This window comes from Hypanus sabinus, chromosome 5, assembly GCF_030144855.1.
Source record: "Hypanus sabinus isolate sHypSab1 chromosome 5, sHypSab1.hap1, whole genome shotgun sequence".
NCBI classification, from domain to species: domain Eukaryota; kingdom Metazoa; phylum Chordata; class Chondrichthyes; order Myliobatiformes; family Dasyatidae; genus Hypanus; species Hypanus sabinus.
In genome coordinates this window covers 823,264-850,279 of record NC_082710.1, presented here as the reverse complement: position 1 = coordinate 850,279, position 27,016 = coordinate 823,264, and the positions used below count along the sequence as shown (strand labels likewise).

General features: G+C 42.0%; 1 protein-coding gene across 3 annotated transcripts in view; it reads left to right on the top strand.

The window, feature by feature from the left end:
- ythdc1 (YTH N6-methyladenosine RNA binding protein C1) overlaps positions 1–27,016 on the top strand; it is a 97,827-nt gene that overhangs the window by 13,971 nt on the left and 56,840 nt on the right. For 2 of the 3 annotated variants that reach the window (XM_059969283.1, XM_059969282.1), the window contains exons 2-3: positions 17,090–17,191; positions 17,832–18,175. In XM_059969283.1, the coding sequence (XP_059825266.1) occupies positions 17,090–17,191; positions 17,832–18,175 (446 nt within the window). The remainder of the gene's footprint in view (positions 1–17,089; positions 17,192–17,831; positions 18,176–27,016) is intronic. The other variant, XM_059969284.1, reaches the window with a different exon arrangement.

Genomic DNA, 27,016 nt, shown 5'->3' with positions numbered 1-27,016 from the left:
AATCTAACTGTATATCTCTGCAGACTCTCTGAAAAATAGAAAAGGGTGGCTGAAGTGAATATAGGTCCCTTGGAGGACAATTTGCTTTTCCACTCAATTTAGTATCATCAGCAAACTTAGATGGATTACACTCAGCCCCCTCTTCCAGATTGTTAATGTAGATTGTGAACAGTTGTGGGCCCAGCACTAACCCGAGGCACACCGCTCACCACCAGTTGCCAACCAGAGTAACACCCATGTGTCCCAACTCTCTGCTTTCTGTTTGTTAAAGTTGAATTTGAATAAAACTCGGGAGACCAGCTTCTTCTCATCACCACAGTTTATTGCGCACTCTCCTGCAGGAAAGTTTGAGACCCAGTTGTCGGAGGGAAGGCATGTCAGTGCTGCCACCATCTGACAAAATGGACTCCTTCAGTCAGGTTACAGCGGTATATTTATACATAGTAAGTCCCATACATTACTGTTGCAAGCTGCTACTAGAACTGATACGCCACCAAGTCTGTTAGTGTAAAACTTAATTACTTAGATAAAAGTGTTCACTAACTCAAGGCTTGATTATACTGTCCAGGATTTACTGTCCAGTCCTTATCAGAGAGTCCTTACTCAAGCAAGGGTACAATATATATTTATCAAATTGTCAATGTCGCTCTGCCAATTAAAAGGGAACCAGTATAAGCCAATTATTTTTTAACTGCTGAAGACAGAGTTTACTTCAGTTCAAAAATTCATGTTCAGTCCCAGTTATTCTTTTTGCCAGAGGTTACTTAGGTTCAAAATAATTTTATATATACATATGTATCTATCCTCAGTTCCTCAGTTAGTGAACCAACCCTCAGTCCTTGCTCCTCCATCACACCCAACTCTGCATTCTTATCTTATGGATAAGACTTTTATGTGGCTCATTATTGAATGCCTTGTGGAAATCAAAGTAAATAATGTCCATCTGTTCCCCTCTATCCACTGTGCTTATTAGATCCTCAAAGAACTCCAGTAAGTTTATCAAATGGGACCTGCCTGATGGATCCATTTCTTTCCAGATGCCTTGCTATTTCTTCTTTAATGATAGCTTCAAGCATTTTCCCAACTGCAGATGTTAAACTAACTGGCCTATAGCCTTTTTCCTACATCCTTTTTTTGAACGGTGATGTGACATTTGCTGTCAATCAATCTGTCGGGACCTGCCCAGACTCCAGGGAATTTTGGTAAATCATCTCCAAAGCCTCTACTATAACATCTGCCATTTCTTTCAGTACCTTGGATATATTCCATCAAGACTAGGGGACTTGTTTATCTTTAGACTCTCAAGTTTGCTCAGCATTACTTCTTTAGTGAAGGCTAATGTATTGAGTTCCTTGCTTCCATCACATCCATAGTATCTCTCTTTGGCATGTTGATGTGTCCTGACACACTGACACAAAATAGCCATTCAAAGCCTCAGCCATTTCCTCAGTACCCAGTATCAATTCCCCCTTCTTGTCCTCCAAGGGACCTATATACACTTCAGCCACCCTTTTCTGTTTTATATAGTTATAAAAACTTGTTCTCCATTGTTGTATTTCGTGCTAGTTTATTTTCATGATCTAGCTTCCCTTTCTGTATTGCTCGCTTAGTGGTCTTTTGTTGCTTTTAAAATTTTCCCAACCTTCCAGTTTCCCACTACTCTTGGTGACTTTGAATGTATGAGCTTTTAGTTTGATGCCTTCTTTTATTTCCTTAGTTACCTGAGGCTGGCTCTCCCCACCCGTACTGTCATTGCTATTAACTGGAATATACTTTTGTTGAGCACCATGAAAAATCTCTTTGAAAGTCTTCTACTGTTCTTGAACTGTCCCACAATATTGCCTGTGTATTGTTGTGTGCACTAGCTAAGTCCTCCCACAAGCCATTGATGTCTCCATTGTTTAGGCACAATACACTTGTTTTCAATTGAACTACGGCACCCTCCATTTGTATGAGAAATTCACTCATACTGTGATCACTCTTTCCAAGAGGATCCCTAACTGCAAGATCAGTAATTTTACCTGTCTCATTGCACAGGACCAGATCTGGGATAGCATGTTCCCTTGTAGGTTCAGTAACATGCTGTTCAAGAAAAACCATCTGTGGAGTCCTCAAGACTGTCTTGACCAACTTGATTCACCCAATCTATGTGCAAGATCACAATTCTATCTTCTTTACCATAGCATTGGCGAGGCATAGGAGCAGACAAGTTAGGAAAATATTTAATTGGAGTAAGGGGAAATATTTGAAGTTATCAGGCAGGAACTTGGAAGTTTAAATTGGGAGCAGATGTTCTTGGTAAAATGTTATGCAGAAATGTGGCAAATGTTCAGGGGATATTTGCAAGGTGTTCTGCATAGACATTCCAATGAGACGGAAAGGATGGTAGGGCACAGGAACCATGGTGTACAAAGGCTGTTGAAAATCTAGTCAAGAAGAAAAGAAAAGCTTACAAAAGTTGAAAAAAAACTACAAACCCCATTTCCAGAAAAGTTGGGATATTTTCGAAAATGCAATGAAAACAAAAATCTGTGATATGTTAATTCACGTGAACCTTTATTTAACTGACAAAAGTACAAAGAAAAGATTTTCAATAGTTTTACTGACCAGCTTAATTGTATTTTGTAAATATACACAAATTTAGAATTTGATGGCTGCAACACACTCAACAAAAGTTGGGACAGAGTTATATCAAGTAACACCGGTTTGGAAGACTCCACATTAAGCAGGCTAATTGGTAGCAGGTGAGGTATCATGACTGGGTATAAAAGTAGCGTCCATCAACGGCTCAGTCTTTGCAAGCAAGGATGGATCATGGCTCATCCCTTTGTGTCAAAATTCGTGACAGAATTGTTAGTCAGTTCAAAAGGAACATTTCCCAACACAAGATTGCAGAGAATGTAGGTCTTTCAACATCTACAGTATGTAATATTGTGAAAAGATTCAGAGATATCTCAGTGCGTAAAGGGCAAGGTCGGAAACCACTGTTGAATGCGCGTGATCTTCAAGCCCTCAGACGGCACTGCCTAGGAAACCGTCATGCTACTGTGACAAATTATAGCCACCTGGGCTCGGGAGTACTTTGGAAAACCATTGTCACTTAACACAGTCCGTCGCTGCATCCAGAAATGCAACTTGAAACTGTACTACGCAAGGGAGGAAGCCATACATCAACTCTATGCAGAAACGCTGGCGAGTTCTCTGGGCCCGAGCTCACCTCAGATGGACCGAAAGATTGTGGAACTGTGTGCTATGGTCAGATGAGTCCACATTTCAGCTAGTTTTCAGAAAAAACGAGCATCAAGTTCTCCATGCCAAAGGTGAAAACTACCATCCTGATTGTTAACAGCGAAAGGTGCAAAAGCCAGCATCTGTGATGGTATGGGAGTGCATCAGTACACAAGGCATGGGTGAGTTGCATGTATGTGAAGGTACCATTGACTCTGAGGCGTATATTAGGATTTTAGAGAGACATATGTTGCCATCAAGGCGATGTCTCTTCCCGGGACGTCCATGCTTATTTCAGCAGGACAATGCCAGACCACATTCTGCACGGGCTACAACAGCGTGGCTTTGAAGACACAGAGTGCGTGTGCTTGACTGGCCTGTTGCCAGTCCAGATCTATCTCCTATTGAAAGTGTATGGCGCATCATGAAGAGGAGAATCAGACAACAGAGACCACGGGCTGTTGAGCAGCTGAAGTCTTATATCAAGCAAGAATGGACAAAATTTCCAATTACAAATCTACTACAATTAGTATCCTCAGTTCCAAAACGATTAAAAAGTGTTATTAAAAGGAAAGGTGATCTTTTTCTTTGGCAGTTTAATGGGGGCACGACTGCGCAAGCACGTGTAAGTCGGACCGTGAGGCAGTGGGAGTATTTAAAGGGAACAGTTTGTGGAAGTCGGTCATTTTCTTCAGCAGTTTAATGAGGGCACGACTGCGCAAGCACACGTAAGTCGGACTGTGAGGCAGTGGGAATATTTAAAGAGAACAGTTAGACGGAGCGGGCGACTGAGTAGAGGGGGGCAGAGTAGGAAGGCTTCGGCAAGCAGAGGCGGAGGACAATCTTCACTCCAAGTGAGGTAAGCTCGGGTAAGTTCCTTTAAAAGGAGAAACTTGCAAAAGTTGAGGCAACGTATTGGGTAGGTCACGGCAGCTGAGGTTGGCTCCGTGGTTTGTTCATCCTGCAGCATGTGGGAAATCAGGGATACTTCCAGTGTTCCTGACGACTGTGTGCAAGAAGTGTGTCCAGCTGCAGCTTCTGGCAGACCGCATTGAGTGGCTGGAGCTGCGATTGGATTCATACTGGAGCATCTGCAATGCTGAAAAAGTCGTGAATAGCATTCAGTGAGTTGGCCACACCGCAGGTAAAGGCTGCACAGGCAGAAAGGGAAGGGGTGGCCACTAGACAGCGTAGCAGTAGGCAGGTAGTGCAGGAGTCCCCTGAGGTCATCTCCCTCCTAAACAGATATACTGTTTTGGATACCGTTGGGGGAAATGTCTCATCAGGGGAAGGCAGCAGCAGCTGAGTTCATGGCATCATGGGTGGCTCTGCAGCACAGGAGGGAAGGAAAAGGAGTGGGAAAGCTATAGTGATAGGGGATTCGATTGTAAGGGCGTTTCTGCGGCCGCAAATGAGACTCCAGGATGGTATGTTGTCTCCCTGGTGCAAGGGTTAAGGATGTCTCTGAGCGGCTGTGGGACATTCTGGAGTGGGAGGGTGAGCAGCTAGTGGTTGTGGTGCACATAGGTACCAACGATATAGGTAAAATACGGGATGAGGTCCTACAAGGTGATTTTAGGGAGTTGGGAGATAAACTAAAATGTAGGTCCATAGGTCCACAAAGGTAATAATCTCTGGATTACTACCAGTGCCACATGCGAGTCAGAGTAGAAATAGAAGGATATTTCAGATGGATACGTGGCTTGAAAAATGGTGCAAGGGGGAGGGATTGAAATTTCTGGGGCATTGGAACCAGTTCTAGGGGAGGTGGGACTGGTATAAACAGGACGGTCTGCACCTGGGCTGGACTGGAACCAATGTCCTAGGGGGAGCGTTCAGGAGGATTTAGACTAATGTGGCAGGGGGATGGGAACAAGTGCAGAGAGACAGAGGGATGTAAAATGAGGGTAGAAGCAAAAAGTAGTAAGGTGAAAAGTAAAAGTGGCAGGCAGGCAAATCCAGAGCAAAAAGCAAAAAGGGCCACTTTTCAACATATTTGTATAAGGGTTGTAAAAACAAGCCTGAAGGCTTTGTGTGTCAATGCGAAGAGCATTCGTAACAAGGTGGATGAATTGAATGTGCAGATAGTTATTAATGAATATGATAAAGTTCCACATGGAAGGTTAGTTAAGACGGTTCAGTCGTTAGGTATTAATGCTGGAGTAATAAAATGGATTCAACAGTGGCTAGATGGGAGATGCCAGAGAGTAGTGGTGGATAATTGTTTATTGGGATGGAGGCCGGTGACTAGCGGGGTGCCTCAGGGATCTGTTTTGGGTACATAAATGATCTGGATGACGGGGTGGTAAATTGGATTAGTAAGTATGCCGATGATACTAAGGTAGGAGGTGTTGTGTATAATGAGGTGGGTTTTCAAAGCTTGCAGGGAGATTTATGCCGGTTAGAAGAATGGGCTGAATGTTGGCAGATGGAGTTTAATGCTGAGAAGTGTGAGGTTCTATATTTTGGCAGGAATAATCCAAATAGAACATACAGGGTAAATGGTAGGGCATTGAAGAATGCAGTGGAACAGAGAGATCTAGGAATAACAGTGCATAGTTCCCTGAAGGTGGAGTCTCATGTAGATAGGGTGGTGAAGAAGGCTTTTGGAACGCTGGCCTTTATAAATCAGAGCATTGAGTACAGAAGTTGGGATGTAATGTTAAAATTGTACAAGGCATTGGTAAGGCCAAATTTGGAATATTGTGTACAGTTCTGGTCACCGAATTATAGGAAAGATATCAATAAATTAGAGAGAGTGCAGAGATGATTTACTAGGTTGTTAACTGGGTTTCAGCACTTAAGTTACAGAGAAAGGTTGAACAAGTTAGGTCTCTATTCATTGGAGCGTAGAAGGTTGAGGGGGAATTTGATCGAGGTATTTAAAATTTTGAGAGGGATAGATAGAGTTGACGTGAATAGGCTGTTTCCATTGAGTGTAGGGGAGATTCAAACGAGAGGACATGATTTGAGAGTTAGGGGGCAAAAGTTTAAGGGAAACACGAGGGGGTATTTCTTTACTCAGAGAATGATAGCTGTGCGGAATGAGCTTCCCGTAGAAGTAGTAGAGGCCAGTTCAGTTGTGTCATTTACGGTAAAATTGTATAGGTATATGGACAGGAAAGGGGTGGAGGGTTATGGGCTGAGTGCGGGTAGGTGGGACTAGGTGAGATTAAGAGTTCAGCACGGACGAGGAGGGCTGAGATGGCCTATTTCCGTGCTGTGATTGTTATATAGTTGGGATCACAGAGACATGGCTGTAGGGTGACCAAGGATGGGAGCTCAACATCCAGGGATATTCAATATTCAGGAGAGATAGACAGGAAAGAAAAGGAGGTGGGGTAGCATTGCTGGATAGAGAGGAGATTAACGCAATAGAAAGGAAGGACATTAGCCTGGAGGATGTGGTATCAATATGGGTAGAGCTGCATAACACTAAGGGGCAGAAAACGCTAGTGGGAGTTGTGTACAGACCACCTAACAGTAGTAGTGAGGTTGGGGATGGCATTAAACAAGAAATTAGAAATACGTGCAATAAAGGAACAGTAGTTATAATGGGTGACTTCAATCTACATATAGATTGGGTGAACCAAATGGTAAGGGTGCTGAGGAAGAGGATTTCTTGGAATGTATGCAGGATGGTTTTCTGAACCAACATGTCAAGGAACCAACGAGAGATGAGGCCATTCTAGATTGGATATTGAGCAATGAGGAAGGGTTGGTTAGCAATCTTGTCATGCAAGGCCCCTTGGGTAAGAGTGACCATAATATGGTGGAATTCTTCATTAAGATGGAGAGTGACATAGTTAATTCAGAAACAAAAGTTCTGAACTTAAAGAAGGGTAACTTTGAAGGTATGAGACGTGAATTAGCTAAGATAGATTGGGAAATGATTCTTAAAGGGTTGACGGTGGATATGCAATGGCAAGCATTTAAAGATCGCATGGATGAACTACAACAATTGTTCATCCCAGTTTGGCAAAAGAATAAACCAGGGAAGGTAGTGCACCTGTGGCGTGGCTGACAAGGGAAATTAGAGATAGTATCAAGTCCAAAGAAGAAACATATAAATTAGCCAGAAAAAGCGGCACACCTGAGGACTGGGAGAAATCCAGAGTCCAGCAGAGGAGGACAAAGGGCTTAATTAGGAAAGGGAAAAAAGATTATGAGAGAAAGCTGGCAGGGAACATAAAAACTGACTGTAAAAGCTTTATAGATATGTGAAAAGAAAAAGATTGGTCAAAACAAATGTAGGTTCCTTACAGTCAGAAACAGGTGAATTGATCATGGGGAACAAGGACATGGCAGACCAATTGAATAACTACTTTGGTTCTGTCTTCACTAAGGAGGACATAAATAATCTTCCGGAAATAGTAGGGGACCGAGGGTCTAGTGAGATGGAGGAACTGAGGGAAATGCATGTTAGTAGGGAAGTGGTGTTAGGTAAATTGAAGGGATTAAAGGCAGATAAATCCCCAGGGCCAGATGGTCTGCATCCCAGAGTGCTTAAGGAAGTAGCCCAAGAAATAGTGGATGCATTAGTGATTTTTCAAAACTCCTTAGATTCTGGATTAGCTCCTGAGGATTGGAGGGTGGCTAATGTAACCCCACTTTTTTAAAAAAGGGGGGAGAGAAAAACCAGTGAATTATAGACCGGTTAGTCTGACATCGGTGGTGGGGAAAATGCTAGAGTCGGTTATCAAAGATGTGATAACAGCACATTTGGAAAGAGGTGAAATCATCGGACAAAGTCAGTATGGATTTGTGAAAGGAAAGTCATGTCTGACGAATCTTATAGAATTTTTTGAAGATGTAACTGGTAGAGTGGATAGGGGAGAGCCAGTGGATGTGGTATATTTAGACCACTCCCCCACACTCCACAATCCACACACACACACCACTCCCCCCACACTCCACAATCCACACGCACACACCACTCCCCCCACACTCCACTATCCACACACACACACCACTCCCCCCACACTCCACAATCCACACACACACCACTCCCCCCCACACTCCACACACACACACCACTCCCCCACACTCCACAATCCACACACACACACCACTCCCCCACACTCCACAGTCCACACACACACCACTCCCCCACACTCCACAATCCACACACACACACACCACTCCCCCCACACTCCACAATCCACACACACACCACTCCACCACACTCCACAAGGTCCCACACAGGAGATTAGTGTGCAAACTTAAAGCACACGGTATTGGGGGTATGGTATTGATGTGGATAAAGTATTGGTTGGCAGACAGGAAGCAAAGAGTGGGAGTAAACGGGACCTTTTCAGAATGGCAGACAGTGACTAGTGGGGTACCGCCAAACTCAGTGCTGGGACCCCAGTTGTTTACAATATATATTAATGATTTAGACGAGGGAATTAAATGCAGCATCTCCAAGTTTGCGGATGACACAAAGCTGGGCGGCAGTGTTAGCTGTGAGGAGGATGCAGGGTGACTTGGATAGGTTAGGTGAGTGGGCAAATTCATGGCAGATGCAATTTAATGTGGATAAATGTGAGGTTATCCACTTTGGTTGCAAGAACAGGAAAACAGATTATTATCTGAATGGTGGCCGATTAGGAAAAGGGGAGGTGCAACGAGACCTGGGTGTCATTGTACACCAGTCATTGAAGGTGGGCATGCAGGTACAGCAGGCGGTGAAAATGGCAAATGGAATGTTGGCATTCATAGCAAAAGGATTTGAGTATAGGAGTAGGGAGGTTCTACTGCAGTTGTACAAGGCCTTGGTGAGACCGCACCTGGAGTATTGTGTGCAGTTTTGGTCCCCTGAGGAAAGGCATTCTTGCCATAGAGGGAGTACAAAGAAGTTTCACCAGATTGATTCCTGGGATGGCAGGACTTTCATATGAAGAAAGACTGGATCGACTAGGCTTATACTCACTGGAATTTAGAAGATTGAGGGGGGATCTTATTGAAACGTATAAAATTCTAAAGGTATTGGACAGGCTAGATGCAGGAAGATTGTTTCCGATGTTGGGGAAGTCCAGAACAAAGGGTCACAGTTTAAGGATAAAGGGGAAGCCTTTTAGGACCGAGATGAGGAAAAACTTCTTAACACAGAGAGTGGTGAATCTGTGGAATTCTCTGCCACAGGAAATAATTGAGGCTGGTTCATTGGCTATATTTAAGAGGAAGTTAGATATGGTCCTTGTGGTATGGAGAGAAAGCAGGTACTGGGTTCTGAGTTGGATGATCAGCCATGATCATACTGAATAGCGGTGGAGGCTCGAAGGGCCAAATGGCCTACTCCTGCACCTATTTTCTATGTTTCTATGTAACACAATGGTAAACATTCCGCTGCCCCAACTTTTGTTGAGTGTGTTGCAGCCATTAAATTCTAAATTTGTGTATATTTACAAAATACAATTAAGTTGGTCAGTAAAACTATTGAAAATCTTTTCTTTGTACTTTTGTCAGTTAAATAAAGGTTCACGTGAATTAACATATCACAGATTTTTGTTTTTATTGCATTTTGGAAGATATCCCAACTTTTCTGGAAATGGGGTTTGTAGGTAATGATAGAGATCTAGAGAGTGGTGAGTACATGGAATGGGCTGCCAGCGATGATGGTGGAGGTAAATACAATAGGGTCTTTTAAGAGACTCTTGGATAAGTACATGGAGCTTAGAAAATCAAGAGGGCTATGAGTAACCCTAGGTAATTTCTAAAGTAAGTATGTGTTTGGCACAGCATTGTGGGCCGAAGGACCTGTATTGTGCTGTTAGTTTTCTATATTTCTATGTTTATAAGTTAGAGTCCCCCATGATAACTGCTGTTCCATTCTAACATGACTCAGATATTTTTCTGTTTATTCCCTGTTCCACTATAGTTTTATAATTCAGTGGCCAACAGACATCTCCCCACCAGTGATTGTTTTCTTTTACTATTTCTAATCTCTACCCAGATGGATTCAATGTTCTGCTCCTTGGATCTTATATGGTCTCTATTGCCCTGAGCTCATCCTTACTGAATTGACTTTATTTCTTACATCCTTCATATGCGTGATGAGTAAAAATCTTTATATTATGTATCTGTCTAAATGTGCCATATTAATAATTTATTATAAATAGAAAGTTGATAAAACAGAAATATACTCAAATCAGCATGTTAATCAGTCTGATGGCCGAGTGGAAGAAGCCTGTTGGTCGTAGCTTTTATGCTGCAATACCATTACCTGGATGGTACCAACTGGAATAGATTGTGATTGGGGTGACTCGATTCCCCAATGATCCTACGGGCCCTTTTTACACACCTGTCTTTGTAAATGTCCTGAATCATGGGAAGTTCACAACTATAGATGCGCTGGGCTGTCTGCACCACACTCTGCAGAATCCTGTGATTGAGGGAAGTACAGTTCCCATACTAGACAGCGATGCAGCCAGTCAGGATGCTCTCAATTGTGCCCCTGTAGAAAGTTCTTAGGATTTAGGGGCCTGTCCCAAACTTCCTCAGCTGTCTGAGATGAAAGAGGCGCTGTTGTGGCTTTTTCACCACACAGCTGGTGTGTACAGACCATGTGAAGTTCTCAGTGATGTGGATGCTGAGGAACTTAAGCTGCTTACTCTCTCAACCCCAGACCCATTGATGTCAGTAGGGTTTAGCTTGTCTCCATTCCTCCTGTAATTCACAACCAGCTCCTTTGTTTTTGTGACATTGAGAGAGACGTTGTTTTCTTGATACCACTGTGTCAGAGAGATGACTGCTTCCCTGTAGACCACCTCATTATTATTTGAGATTAGGCCAATCAATGGAGTGTCGTTGGCAAATTTACTTAACAGATTAAGAGTTTTGGGTGGCAACACAGTCATGGGTATACAGGGAGTAAAGGAGTGGGCTTTGTACATAGTCCTGAGGGGCTTCAGTGCTGAGTGTTGCCCCACCTCCCTTACCTTCCTGTCTATCCTTCTGTATTACCTGATACCCTTGGATATTTAATTCCCAATGCTCCACCCTGCAACCATGTCTCTGTATTGACCACTAAATCATTCCTTCATACTGATTTGTGCCACAAGTTCACTGACCTTGTTTTGAATATGACGGGTATTCAAATAAAGTGCCCTTACACTCATTACACTTTTAAAATTTTGTAATCTTTTATTCTTTTTCATGACTTTTCTTCATTCCACTCTTACTTTTCTCCCTTTTAACTTCTGGCTTTTTAATCTTTATCCACACTTTTCTTTTTTACTTATCCATACTTCTCCAATCTGTTGAACCCACTCCCCTACTATTTAGTTTAAAGCCCTATCCACTGCCCTAGTTATGCGATTTGCTAGAATCCAGGTCCTATCATGGTTCAGGTGGAGCCCATCCCTTTGCTACAGCTCCCTCCTTTCCTAATACTGGTGTCAATTTCCCATGAATTCAAACCCACTGTTCCCACACCAATCCTTTAGCCACGCATTTAACTCTCTTATCTTCTTGACCCTATGCCAGTTTGCACATGGCTCAGGTAGTAATCCAAAGATTAGTTACTACCTTTTTGGTTCTGCTTCTTAATTTAGCCCCTAGCTGCTCAAATTCCCTCAACAGAACCTCTTTCCACCTACGTTGTTGGCACCCACATGGATCACAATGACTGGATCTTTCTCCTCCCATTGCAAATTCCTCTTCAGGTCAGATAAGATGACCCGAACTTGGGCACCAGGCAAGCAACACAGGATTTGGGATGCTCTATCCTCATGACGTAGAATCCATTTTTCTCTTTCTCTTCTTTTTTTTTCTTTTTCTCTTTATCCCCCTCTTGAATTGTTCCCTGAACTACAGTACCACAGTTAGGTTGCTCATTCATCCTACTCTCATGCACACAGGGAGCAAGAGTCTCAGTCCTGTTGGATAAGCACAAGGGCTGAGGCTCCTCCAACACTGTCTCTTGGATCCCACTACCCACCTCACTTGCAGTCGCACGCTCTTGTTCCTGACTACAGACCGGATATGAAGCACAGCTAATCTAATGGGTTTGACTACCTTCTGAAACAGAATCCAGGTAACTCTCCCTGATGTGCTGCAGTGAGGCTCAGATTCCAGTTCATCAACTTTGTGCCTGAGTTCCTCAAGCAGCCAACACTCACTGCAGATGTGGTCACCAGGAACCACAATGGGGTACACCAGCTCTCACATCATGCATTGACAGCACATCACCTGATCCTTCATCATCCTTTCTTAACTTAATTAGCTATAATTTAGTGACTTTTTATTCAACCACTACAAAAGCCTTATCTGATACTTAGCTGTGCCTCCTCACCAAAGCCTCAAGTTCCCACTCCCACACTGGTCCACTCATATAATGGCCGCTCTGCTTCGACCATGCTTTACTTTATTTGCTTCTGCAAATGAACCGCATATCGATTGGTCCGTCACTAATGCGAGGATCCCTATGAAACACTTTTTTCTAAACTCTTCTCCCCGACCTGTGGAAGCTATCTCCCTCTTCGAACTGATTGGTCGACCGCTAATAAAAATAAATAGGCTGGACAAGATTATGGTGGTAGAAAACAATTTGTCACGGACTGTTGCTGCAGAGCAGCTAGGATGATATTGTCTATCATCTGCTTAAAAAATACTTCCATGATAGAACATTGTTAGGTGTTGTACTTACAGCAAAATGCTTTCATAGTAGTAAATATGTCAGTGTTTGCATGTATTCATTTCCACATGCAGTTTTGTGATAACGAAAATATAGTTTGTTTTTGTCACATACACAATAGGTGGCATGCTTGCAGAAGGTAGATGGAACCAACGTATTGACGCAAGTGAAAGTGTGTGACCATTATTTTCCTTTGATACAGTAGAATCTAAGCACCTTGAGGTATTGATTTTAAGGTACCCAAGGTACCTCTCAAACTCGTGGTGAATACAAAATCAATGTGGAGATTTGCATCTGGAAGCTGGAGCAAACGATAAATTTGTGTAAATAATCCCTGATTAAAAGATAAACTCTTTATAACCCTCTGAGTTCCTTCAGTTTGTCCAACCTTACCTGTGGCTAAACCCGCTAATCCAGGTAGCATCATGATAAACCTCTTCTGAGCTCTATGTGTCCTTCCTGCAATGGGGCAAGCAGAACACCAGATAATTACTCTCAAGTGCCACTATCTACTTACTGGCATTGCTACTTTGAGGGAGATATGGCATTGGATGCAAAGATACCACTGTACAAAATGCTATAAAGAGATCTGTTGTTACTGTCTTACTAATTGATTGAGTTTTTTGACAAGATAACAAGGGTGACTGATGACAATAAAGTTGTGGATGTTGCCTACATGGATTCTAGTAAGGCTTTTGACAAGGTCTCTCACGGGAGTCTCACCCAGAAGATTAAGATGTATAGAAGACAGGGTAGTGGCCAAAGGGGCTTATTCTATCTGGAGATCTGTAATTGCTACTGTTCTGCAGGGACAGCACTGCTGCTTATGATGTATATAAATGACCTGGATGAAAATGTTGATGTGTGAATATAAAGTTTGCCATCCTAATGCATGGATATGAAGATTGATGGTGTGGATAGCTTAGAGGACTGGCAAAGAATACAATTGGATATCATTCAGTTGTAGATATGGGCAACAAAATGGCAGGTGGAGTTTAACCCGGCTAAATGTGATGTGTTGGTATGCTAAATGCAAAGAAGCGGTACACTGTTAAGGGAAGATCCTTAACAGTGAGTATGAGCAGAGGGATCTTGGGGTCCAAGTTCATAGCTCCTTGTAAGTGGTTACAAAAGTTGATAGGCTGGTTTAGTAGGCACATAGCGTGCTTGCCTTAATTAGTTGAGACATTGAGTTCAAAAGTCAGGAAATTATGTAACTTCAGTTAGGCTGCATATCGAGTATTTCATACAGTTCTGGTTGGCCCGTTATAAGAAGGATGTCGAGGCTTTGGAGTAGGTTTAGAAAAGGTTTATCAGAATGTTGCTTAGATGAGAAAAAGCGCAATAACGAGGCTTTCTCTGGAGCAGCAGATGAGGATTGGAGCTCTGTTAGATGTTATAAGATTATGAGAGAGATAGAGTGAACAGACCATATTTTTTCCAAGGGTTAAAATGTCTTAATACCAGAGGTCATGCATTTAAGGTGAGAGGTGGGTAATTTCAAAGGAGATGTGAGGAACAGGTGTTTACCCCAAATGGTTGGTGCCTGGAGTGTGCTGCCTGGGTGGTGGTAGATGTTTAGAGACTTTTGAGAAATGTTTAGATAGGCACATGAATGTGAGGAAAATTAAAGTATATAGGCATAGTGTAGGCAGAGGAGATTAGTTTCAGTTGATCATTTGGTTATTAAATTAGTTTGATACAATATTGTGGGCAGAAAGGTATCTTTCTGTGTTGTGTTGTTTTTATGTTAATTTTATACAATTAACCACCCAAAGTGCAACATTTCATACTTCCCCAGAATAAACATAGCCTCCCATCACTTCTGTCATATCTGTAACTGATCTATATCCTCCAGTATCTTTGACAACCTTCTTCACTGTAACATCTAGTAATTTTAGCTTTCAATGGAGGGTCAATCCCCAGGGTACATGATCATTAACTTTAAAAAAAGGGTAATTCACCTGCAAGCCCACCTTCACGAATCTTTGGAAGTATGCTGAGGTCTCTATTCCTCAATACTTCCTGAAATCTATCACAGTATGTATATTCTAGCCTCATAGATACTGCTGAAGTGCATTGTCTTGTATTTATGTGGATTAAACTCCATCAATTGGTCTCTATTCCTTAATTTCTCTGATGCGTTTTAAGTCGGCCCGTGTTCTGCAAATGCTAGAAATCTGAAGCAATGCATAGGAAATGCAGGAGGAACTCAACGGGTCAGGCACCATCTATGGATGGGAATAACATCCATTTGAGGTTCTTGTCTGAGACCCTTTATCAAGACTGGTAAGGAAGGAAGGGGGCAGAAACCAGAAAATAGAGGAATGGGGGGGGGGGAGGAGGAGTATAATCTGGTAGTTGATAGGTATGACCAGGTGATGGAAGTGGTGGGGGGGGAATGCCACACCTGCCCCTCCCTCTCTCTTGCCTCCAGTCAGGACCTCAGACAATACTTCCAGGGGAAGTGCACTTCTCATACAAGTCTCTTGGGATCATGTACTGTGTCTGGTACTTCTGGTACAGCCTCCTCTATATCAGTGAGACCCAATGCAGATTGGGGAGCTGCTTTGTTGTGCCACAAAAGGAAGGATATCCAGGCACCCTTCCTTTCCAGTCCTCAAGAATGGTCTTGGCCGAAGAAGTTGACATTTGGCTCTTTTGTCACATATTTGCATGTTCATTTTTTTACTTCTCAATCTATTATACCAAGGTTTGACTTGTTTGCATTAATAATTAATTGTTTCTCAATGCTTCTGAAAGAAGTGTTCTCCACTTGTTAAACTGCATAAACTCACATTTTTCCAGAATAGTGTTTGGAGAGCAAAAAATCTGAGCTCAGGAATGAGGAGACTTAGCATGAAGAAAGGAATGGGGATCAGAGTAAAGAAAGCCACCATATACAGGATACATTGAGTTTGTTCCTGCTGAGATAGGTCAAGTTAAATGTTTCAGGAGCAAAAACCAAGTGAAAATCTAACTTTTTAACAAGGTACCACATGGTAGGCTTATTCAGAAAGTCAGAAGGCATGGGGTCCAGGGAAGTTTGGCCAGGTGAATTCAGAATTGGCTTGCCTCCAGAAAGCAGAAGGTCGTGGTAGAGGGAGTACATTCGGATTCGAGGGTTGTGACTAGTGGTGGTCCCACAAGGATCGGTTCTGGAACCTCTACTTTTCATGATCTTTATTAGTGACCTGGATTTGGGGGTAGAAGGGTGGGTTGGTAAGTTTGCAGACAAAGGTTGGTGCTGGTGTGGATAGTATAGAGGGTTGTCGAAGATTGCAGAGAGACATTGATAGGATGCAGAAGTGGGCTGAGAAGTGGCAGATGGAGTTCAACCCAGAGAAGTGTGAGATGGTACACTTTGGAAGGACAAACTCCAAGGCAGTGTACAAAGTAAATGGCAGGATACTTGGTAGTGTGGAGGAGCAGAGGGATCAGGGGGTACATGTCCACAGATCCCTGAAAGTTGCCTCACAGGTAGATAGGGTTGCTAAGAAAACTTGTAGGGTGTTAGCTTACATAAGTTGAGGGATAAAGTTTAAGAGTCACGAGGTAATGATGCAGCTTTATAAAATTGGTTAGGCCACACTTGGAGTACTGTGTCCAGTTATGGTCACCTCACTGTAGGAAGGATGTGGAAGCATTGGAAAGGGTACAGAGGAGATTTACCAGGATGCTGCCTGGTTTAGAGAGTATGCATTATGATCAGAGATTAAGGGTAGCTAGGGCTTTACTCATAGGAGAGAAGGAGGATGAGAGGAGACATGATAGAGGTATACAAGATATTAAGAGGCATAGATAGAGTGGACAGCCAGTGCCTCTTCCCCAGGGCACCACTGCTCAGTACAAGAGGACCTGGCTTTAAGGGGTGGAAAGTTCAAGGGGGATATTAGAGGAAGGTTTTTTACTCAGAGAGTGGTTGGTGCAAGGAATGCACTGCCTGAATCAGTGGTGGAGGCAGATACACGAGTGAAATTTAAGAGACTACTAGACAGGTATATGGAGGAATTTAAGATGGAGGGTTATATGGGAGGCAGTGTTTAAGGGTCGGCACAACACTGTGTGCTGAATGGCCTGTACTGTGCTGTATTGTTCTATATGTTTTTCCAAAAGCTCATATTGTAAGACTCAGTAGTAGTTTTATAGCACTGTATTAGCTGTACAAGTAGGAATATGACATACGAGAAGTACAAGGTAACAGATGAATTTCTTGTCTTTTAGATGGTGAAGTCAATGTTTTGGATGATATCTTGACAGAAGCGCCTGATCAAGATGATGAGCTTTATAATCCTGAGAGTGAACAAGACGTTAGTGAGAAGAAAGGTATGATGTAATAGTGATGGTGCTTGTGTTGCTTGCATTGACAGCACTGCCACTCAAAACTTTGAGTTATCATGGCTGGGTTCAATTGGTTTGTTTGTGTTGCAGATAATTTCTTGGTTTTTGTATTAGACAAGATTGAGCTGGTTCTTGCAGGTTTATTCACCTTAACTATCTTAGTTCATTTCTTTGAAGAATTGTAGGAACTTCTGATTTACTGTGATTTGAATAATTTATAAAAAAAATTGTTCTAGTTTTAGATTTTAAGTGTATTGTCAGAACTCAGTTTTGTGTTCTGGTTTTGATTTCCATTTTGCTCAAGCAGTCTAGGGTTCAATGAAGTTTTAGTGCTGAGTTTGAATGGTCAGTATATGGTAAAAGATACTTTCTGCTTATGTACAGTGTCATTAACAATTCTTTAAAGTATTTGTTAAATTTGTCTTCCTTTGTGACACCTAGTACTTAATAACTACAGTGAGATTGGAGTGGGTATTCTTACTATATGTAATACCATGAAAGCAGTGTATTTAACAATGTTACATGTGTGTTGATATTTCTACCAATCACTTGGATTTCTATTTTCACTTTGATTTTGTATTTAACTTTTTTTGAGTCATAAAGAATATTCACCTTTATTGAACAGCATCAAAAAGAAAAAGTGAAAAGGAGAGGGCTGACAGTGGTGATGGGAAAAGGCAGAAATCTTCAAGCCATTCAGCACGACAAGTTAGCAAAAGATCTTCCTGCCCTTCTGCAGGAGACAACATAAAGGCTTCCCTTTCAAAAGGTAGACATCTGCCAGCCTTTAAGAAGGATGAATATCTGCGATATGAACGAAGCAAAACTGCAAGCAGTGATAGAAAGAACCTTGCTCAGGGTTCTCGGGAGTCGCTGAAAGACCGAACAGATAAAGGGGGTAGCAGAAGAAGAGAGTCTGACAGGAAAACCAAATCAGCAACTCCCGATGAGTCAGAAAGTTACAGCATGGTAAGGCAAAACTGACTAGTTTATAAAATAGTAAATGTTTGCATTTGCATGTTTTCTTTGTATCCTTGCCCAATCCTCCAGTCCACAAATGATCCTGGCTATTTGGCCCCTTGAATTTGTTCTATAATTCAATAAAATTCTCTGTTGTCCTTGGCAGGCTTTCAAATCTTTACTAATCATGAATCTTGTGCACTCTTATCTTCAAATGCTGTTGCTCGTGCTTTTGAGTAAGTGCATTCCCAAGACACTCTGAGAGAAGTTGGTCACGAGAAAACATTCTTCCCACATGGGTTCTCATGCGAAAGCATTCTTCCCACATCCCCCCGTCAAGATCACTCAGGTGTTAATATATTAAAATCCTCCACTAATTTGAGTGGATCTAAATCTGGTGCAACTTATGGTAAGAAAACTAGCACATTCTATTTCAGGCATGTATTGTCTGAACCTTCCAAGTTCAGATGTGTCCTATATACTGGAGTGTAGTCTCTTACATTAGCATTCTGTTCTCTTTAATAGATTGTAACGTTAGCATTTCTAATTATTATGCCTGCATATTAGCCTTTTGCATGCAGGTCCTACCCAGCTTATGAATGTCCATCCTGTGTACAGTTGTTTGAGAGACTGCTGAGAATGGATTTGCTATTTCTTTGAATAACCTTCATGTGTTATACTTCATTTCCAAGACCTTTGTCCTGTTACTTCACTTGTGTGTATTTCTTTTGTAGCAACATTCCTACCCATCTTTGTATCAGCAGTAGATTCAGCATCAAATCTCTGGAGCCATTTTCAAATTTCTTCTATGGATGTCCCAATACTTCCCAGCCAGTTAAGCATATTTTGTCCCCCATGTAATGAACATAAACTTCTGAAATAATCTTTGATGCAGCTCCTTATCAAATGCCTTCTATAAATATAGCTGCATCACCTTGTTGAGCTCAAATAATTTGGACAAACATGATTGCCTTTTCACAAATTCACTTTTACTTCAGCTTGCAGCAAAGGCCCACTGACAGCAGCTCTGCAGAGTCCACTCTCCTGGGCCAGCCTTTCCTAGCTGTCCCAAGATGTAACCTATCTTCAAAGATCCTTGCTGTCAGGGGTGAGGTCTTTGGAGCTTCTGCTGACGTTTCTCTAGCACTGGGTTTTTATAGAATGGGGCTGCTTGCCCCATGGTCAACCCTCCTTTCACAGCTGGGCTTGAGGCCATCCTTGGTGGAGATACTTTAGATTTGATTAAAGCTGTTTATCAGTGAAACTGTTCCAGGATTAAAACCTACTTGTTTATCTCTAGCCATTTCTTTTAATAATGTACAATGGTCCATTGGGACCTGGACACATTAGCTCCAAATGTGATTGTAATTTCTTTAGTTCTTCCTCCATCTTGTTGCTATTTGTGAGTATCACTTGTAATTTTTTTTATAGAGAATGCCACTAACCTTTCATTCACCTTCCTATTTTCCATTATATACACTTTGGAAGTCACCAATTCTCTATAAATGGTATTATTAGTGTAAGATTGTGAAATTTAATTTGCTGTTTAGGTATTTTGAATGACTGGTCATTAAGAAATAATATGACAGTGTTAGTGGTTTGTGGCTTTAATGTGGGCAATGAACTTGCCCTTTATTACATTCTAGATTGCAAGTGTTTATTTGACAGATTGCATGTAGGGATTTTACTGAAGGAGTTTGTTTTGCCCTCTAACATTTGAGTGGTTTAGTGCACTCAAATGTTTGTGTAGCAAGATTTGCAGTTATCAAAATAAGGTTATTAAAGCAGTTCTGCCATTGAGGTCACATCACTATTCAAACATTCCAGTGAAAGCCGGGAAGAGTATTATCCATACAATTAATAAACTTTTATTGGCTAAGGTTATTTTACCTCCAATTTAAGTGCACCTTGTGCTTTTGTAATTTCATTCCAGCTGAGCAATTAGACTACTCAGAACTGAGCCTCACCATCTCTACATCGATGGATATACAGAAGTTAAAATATTCAAGGACACTTTTATCTTTTAATTTGTTGCTTCAATGATTTGCATGTGTTGTCATCAAAGCCACCCACTCTTGTAATTTCTGTATTTCCACATGAACATTGCATGGCATTATTGCACAAACTAGTTAGCAGCTTTTGAGGAAGAGGTGGTCCCAAGAATCAAGAACTTTGAAAATTTTCAGTGGTAGTATAAAAGCAGGGGAATGTGGACCCATAATTTGAATCAATGCAGTGACTGGACTCTGATTCTCATGGGCCTTAGTCAGAGTTCGCTGAGAAAGCCAGTTTCAAAATGAGGTCTAGATTTCCTGCATGGAGATGGTATTTAATGCAGACAAACAAGTGTGATATGTTGCACTGTGGGAGGACAATCCAGGGTGGGAATGACACAGTGAATGGTAGAGCACTGAGTACTGCGGTAGAATAAAGGGATCTGGGAATATCAATCCACACTTTCTTGAAGGCAGCATCCTGGGTAGTTAGGATTGCAAAGAGTTTTTGGAACATTGACCTTAGTAAATCAAAGGAGTTGGGATGTTATGTTGAAGTTGTATAGGACATTGGTGAGGCCAAATTTGGAGTATTGTGTGCAGTTCCGGTCAAGATATCAATAAGATTAAAGGAACTCGAGTTCAAGAGCCATGAGGTAATGTTACAGCTATATAAGACCTTAGTTAGATCCCACTTGAAGTATTGTGTTTATTTCTGGTCACCCCATTACAGGAAGGATGTGGATGTTCTAGAGGGAGTGCGGAGGAGATTTACAAGGATGTTCCCTGGATTGAAGAACATGTCTTATGAATAGGTTGAGTGAATTTGGCCTTTTCTCCTTGGAGTGATGGAGGATGAGAGGTGACCTGATAGAGGTATATAAGGTGAGAGGCATTGATGGTGTGGATAGCTAGGGGCTTTTTCCCCAGGGCTGATATGGCTAACATGAGGGGACGTAGTTTTAAGGTGCTTGGAAGTAGGTACAAGGAGAAAGTCAGACATAGGTTTTTCACATAGAGAGTGGTGGATGCGTGGAATGCATTGCCAGCAAAGGTAGTAGGGGTGGATACAATAGGGTCTTTTAAGAGACTCATAGATGGAGCTTAGAAAAATAGAGGACTATGCAGTAGGGAATTCTAGGCAGGTTCTAGAGTAGGTTACATGGTTGGCACAGCATTGTGGGCACAGGGGCCTGTAATGTGTTGGTAGATTTTCCATGTTCTAATATAGTGAACATTTACAAGGATGTGGCCCCCAACTTGAGTACCTGAGTAATAGAGAAAGGTTGAATAGGTTAGGACTTTATTCCCTGGAATGAGGAGAGATTTGATGGAAGTACAGTATACAGAATTATGAATAGTATAGATGGTGTAAATGCATAAGAGGAACCTGAGGCGTTCCTTCTTCATTCAGGTGGGCGCGATTGTGGAGTGAGCTGCCAGCAGAACAGGTGGATACAGGTTCGATTGCAACACTTAAAAGAAATTTGGATAAGTACATGGATAGGAGAGGTATGGACACCGGGATCCATGTGCAGATTTTAGGGACTAAGCAAAGTAGCTTTTGGCATAGACTAGGGCAACACCTTAGCATTGAAGTTAGCGTGATACCATTACAGGTTGGGTCATCGGGAGTATATTTCCCAATGAGATCCATGGGGAGTTAGTACATCTTCCTTGCAAACGTGGGTTTCCCTGGGTGCTCTGGTTTCCTACCAAAGTCCAAAGACCTACCGGTTAGTAGGTTAATTGATCATTGTAAATTGTCCCGCGATTAGGCCAGATGCTGGAAATTTTGAGCAAAGTGCTGAAGGAACTCTGCAAGTCAGGCAGCATGTGTTGAGGGGTTCAGGCTTCATCAGGACTGGAAAGGAAAGGGAAAGAAGCCAGAATAAGATGGTAATGAGAGTTGGAGAGCTTTATCATGTGCATCAGAACAGTTGGTTAGAGAGGCTGAGAAACACAGTGGATATGACAAAATTGCATTAATTTGGATGGGATTTCTATTTCTTTCTATTTTAATGAAAGAAATTGCAGCCAAAGGTCATCCATGAATGAGGGGAGAGTCAGATTTTGGATTATTTGGCTCTTTTCAAGGGAAGGTGGGACCTGCAGAGATGAGACTGTTTGCATCTGAACTGGAGGGGGACTATGGGGCCCTTTTCTAGTTGGCTGCCAGTGACTAGTGGTGTTTCTCGGAGGTCAGTATTGGGGCCGCTACTTTTCACTTTGTCAGTGATTTAGATAATGCAGTTGATGGCTTTGTGGCAAAGTTTATGAATGATACAAAGATAGCTGGAGAAGTGAGGAAACAGTGAGATTGCAGCAAGACTTGGACAAATTGAAAGACTGGTCAAAAAACTGGCAGATGGACTACAGTTTTGGGAAATGTATGATAATGCATTTTGGTAAAAGGAACAATAGTGTTAACTGCTATCTAAATGGGGAGAAAATTCAAACATCACAGGTGCAGAGGGACTTAGAATTCCTTGTGCAAGAAGGCACGAGGAAAAGAAGGCAAATTCAAAGTATGAAGGAAATAGATAAAAATATGCTCACAGACTTTTCCCCATAAAGAGTTCAAAGTGTGTAGGTTTATGGTGAGAGAAGACTTAAGATTGAAGGGCAAGTGGTAAAGAAGTTAAATACAAAGTTGGCATGTATTTCAAGGGGAGTAGAATATAAAAACCAAGGAATTGATGAGGGTAGGGCAGTGGATGTGGTCTACATGGACTATTTAGCAAAGCATTTGACAAGGTCCCTCATGAGAGATTCATCCAGAAGGTCATGAGGCATGGGATAAGTGGAACCTTGGCTGTTTGGATAAAAAAAAATGGCTTAAAGGAAGAAAGCAGAGTGTAGTTGTGGAAGGAAAGTATTCTGCCTGGAGGTCAGTGACTAGTGGAGTGCCACAGGGATCTGTCCTGGGACCCCTGCTATTTGTGATTTTTATAAATTACCTGGATGGAGAGGCGGAAAGATGGGTGAGTAAGTTTGTGGATGACACAAAGATAGGAGGAGTTGTGGATGGAGCTATAGGTGGTCAAAGGTTACAAGAGGATATATACTGGCTGCAGAGTTGTGCAGAAAAATGGCAGATGGAATTCAATCCGGACAAGTGTGAGGTGATGCATTTTGGAAGGACAAACCAGAAGACTGAGTACAGGATTAATGGTCAGTTACTTAAGAGCGTGGATGAACAAAGGGACCTTGGGGTTCGAATCCATACATCCCTCAAGGTCGCTGCACAGGTTGATAGGGTAGTTAAGAAGGTCTATGGGATGCTAGACTTCATTAACAGGGGGATTGAGTTCAAGAGTAGAGAGGTCATGCTGCAACTCTACAAATCTCTGGTGAGACCGCACTTAGAGTATTGTGTTCAATTCTGGTCACCTCATTATAGGAAGTATGTGGAAGCTATGGAGAGGGTGCAGAGGAGATTTACCAGGATGTTGCCTGGATTAGAGAACAAGTCATATGAAGCAACGTTAGCAGAGCTGGGACTTGGGGCATAGGTACAAAATTAAGGGAGGGGAGTTTAGGGGAGACATCAGGGGTAAATTTTTTTACACAGGGTTGTGAGTGCCTGGAATGACTTGCCAGGGATGGTGATGGAGGCTAAAACGTTAGGAGTATTTAAGAGCCTCTTGGACAGGCACATAGATGAAAGAAAAATGGAGGGTTATGGGGTAGTGTGGGTTTAGTACTTTTTTTAAAGGATTATATGGGTCAGCAGAACATGGAGGGCTGAAGGGCCTGTACTGCGCTGTTGTGTTCTATGAAGATAATGCTGAAGTTTTATAAGACACTAGTCTGGCCGCACTTGGAGTATTGTTAATAGTTTAGGACTCTATATCTCAGAAGGGATGTGCTCTCATTGGAGAGAGTCCAGAGGTGGTTCACATGGATGATATCAGGAATGAAGGAGTTAACATATGAGTAACATTTGGCAGCTTTGGGCCTGCACTTACTGGGATTTAGATGACTCTGTGGGGATCTCTTCGAAACCTACTAAATGTTGAAAGGACTAGATAGGTGAATGTGGAGAGAATGTTCCCCTGGTGGGAGTATCCAGAGCTAGAGGGCACAGCCTCAAAATTGGACGACCTTTAAGAACAGAGGTAGGAGGAATTTTTTAGCCGAAGAGTAGTGAATCTGTCGAATGCTTTGCCACAGACTGTGATTGAGGCCTAATGTGAGGATATTTAAAATAGAAGTATAGATTGCTGATTAGTTGGGGCATCAAGGGATATGGTGAGAGGATAGATGTATGGGGTTGAATGGGATCCGGGATCAGCCATGATGAAATGGCGGAGCAAACTAGAATGGCTGAATGGTCTAATTCTACTCCTATGTCTTCCTGTCTTCTGGTCTAACCCTTGTGATTGAGTTCAACTTGAAATTTAATAAGGAGAAAGTAAAGTCTGAGGTAGCTGTATTTCAGTGGAGTAAAGAAAATTACAGTGGTATGAGAGAGGAGTTGGCCAAAGTAAATTGGAAGGAGATGCTGGCAAGGATGACAGCAGAGCAGCAATGGCATGAGTTTCTGGGAAAAATGAGGAAGGTGCAGGATAAATGTATTCCAAAAACGAAGAAATACTCAAATGGCAAAATAGTAGAATTGTGTCTGACAAAGAAAGCCAAAGCTAATGTAAAAACAAGAGAACATGCAATAAAGCGAAAGTTAACAAGAAGATAGAGGATTGGAAAGCTTTTTAAAAACCTATAGAGAGCAACTAAAAGAATCATTAGGAGTGAAAAGATGATGTAAGCAAACAATATCAAAGTGGATAGTAAAAGAATTTTCAAGTATGTTTAAAAAAAGAATGATAAGAGATTAATATAGGACTGCTAGAAAACGAAGCCAGAGAAATAATAATGGGGGACAAGAAGATGGATTAAATGAATATTTTGCATCAGTCTTCACTGTGGAGGACACTGGCAGTGTGTCAGATGTTGAAGGATGTGAGGGAAGAGAAGTGAGTGCAGTTACTATTACAAAGGAGAAGGTGCTCAAAAAGCTGAAAGACCCAAGGGTATACAAAGCCACCCAATCCAGATGAACAGCACCTGCGGATTCTGAAAGCGGTAGTGGTAGAGATTGTGAAGGTATTGGTAATGATCTTTCAAAAATTATTGGACTCTATGGTGCCAGAGAATTGGAAAATTGCAAATGTCGCTACCCTGTTTATAAAAGGAGGAAGGCAGCAGAAAGGAAGCTGTTAGCCTGACCTCAGTGGTTGGGAAGATGTTAGAGTCAGTTGTTAAGGATGAGATTATGGAGTACTTGGTGACACAGGACAAAGTCAGCATGGTTTCCTTAAGGGAGTATCTTGCCTATCCAATCTGTTGGAAGTTCTTTGAGGAGATTACAAGTAGAATAGATAAAGGGGATGCAGTGGATGTTGTATATTTGGACTTTGAAAAGGCCTTTGACAAGGTGCCATACATGAAGCTGCTTACCAAGTTAAGAGCCAATGGTATTACAAGAAAGTTACTGGCATGGTTAGAGCATTGGCTGATTGGTAAGAGGCTGTGAGTGGGAATAGAAGAATGCTTCTCTGGTTGGCTGCCATTGACTAGTAGTGTTCTGCAGGAGTTGGAGTTGGAACTGCTTTTTTATGCTGTATATTAATGATTTAGATGATGGAATAGATGGCTTTGTTGCCAAGTATGCCAAATGATACAAAGATTGGTGAAGGGGCAGGTAGTGTTGAAAAAACAGGTAGGCTACAAAAGGACTTGTTCAGATTAGGAGAATGGGCAAGAAAATGGCAAATGAAATAGTGTTTGAAAATGCATGGTCATGCACTTTGGTGGAAGAAATAAATGTGTGGACTATTTTCTAAATGGGGAGAAAATCCAAAATCTTTGATGCTAAGGGACTTGGGAGTCCTTGTGCAGAACACCCTAAAGGCTAACTTTTCAGGTAGAGTCGGTGAGAAAGGCAAATGCAATGTTAGCATTAATTTCAAATGGTATAGAATACAAGAGCAGGGATGTGATGCCGAGGCTTTATAAGGCACTGGTGAGACCTCACCTTGAGAATTGTGAACAGTTTTGGGATCCTCTTCAAAGAAAATGTGTCTGGCGTTGGAGAAATTTCAGAGGATGTTCACAAGGATGTTTCTGAGAATGAAAGAGTTATCATATGAAGAACGTTTGGCTCTGGGTCTGCACTCGCTGGAACTTAGAAAGTTAAGAGAGGAATCTCATTGGAACCTTTTGAATATTGAAAGGTTGAGACATGGAAAAGATGTTTCCCATGGTGGGGGAGTCTAGGACAAGAGGGCACAATCTTAAGATAGAGGGGCGTCCATTTAAACAGAAATGCAAAAGGTTTCTTTATTCTATTCTAAGGGACCAGATATGAGTATTTGGATAGACCTGGACTGATTAGGGATACTCAGCATGGCTTTATGCATGGTAGCTCATGTCTAACCAATCTTTGAGGAAGTTACCAAGAAAGCTGATGAAGACAAGTTAGTGGATGATGTCCACATGGGCTTCAGCGAGGCATTTGGCAAGGTCCTGCTTGGGAGGTTGGTCAAGAAAGTTCTGTTGTTTGCCATTCAAGATGAGGTAGTAAACCCGATTAGACATTGGCTTTGTGGTGGAAATCAGAGATTGGAAGTAGATGGTTGCCGAGTGGAGGTGTGTGACTCAGTGAGTGCTGCAGGGATTGGTGCCAGAGTGATGAGCTTAGAGTTTGGGTCAGTACATGGAACTACAACATTGTGAGCATTACTGAGACTTGGTTGTCACAGGAATGGCTGCTGTATATTCTGGAGTTTAGATGTTTCAAATGGGACAGGATTGGAGGTATAAGAGGTGGGGGAGTGGTATTACTAATCCG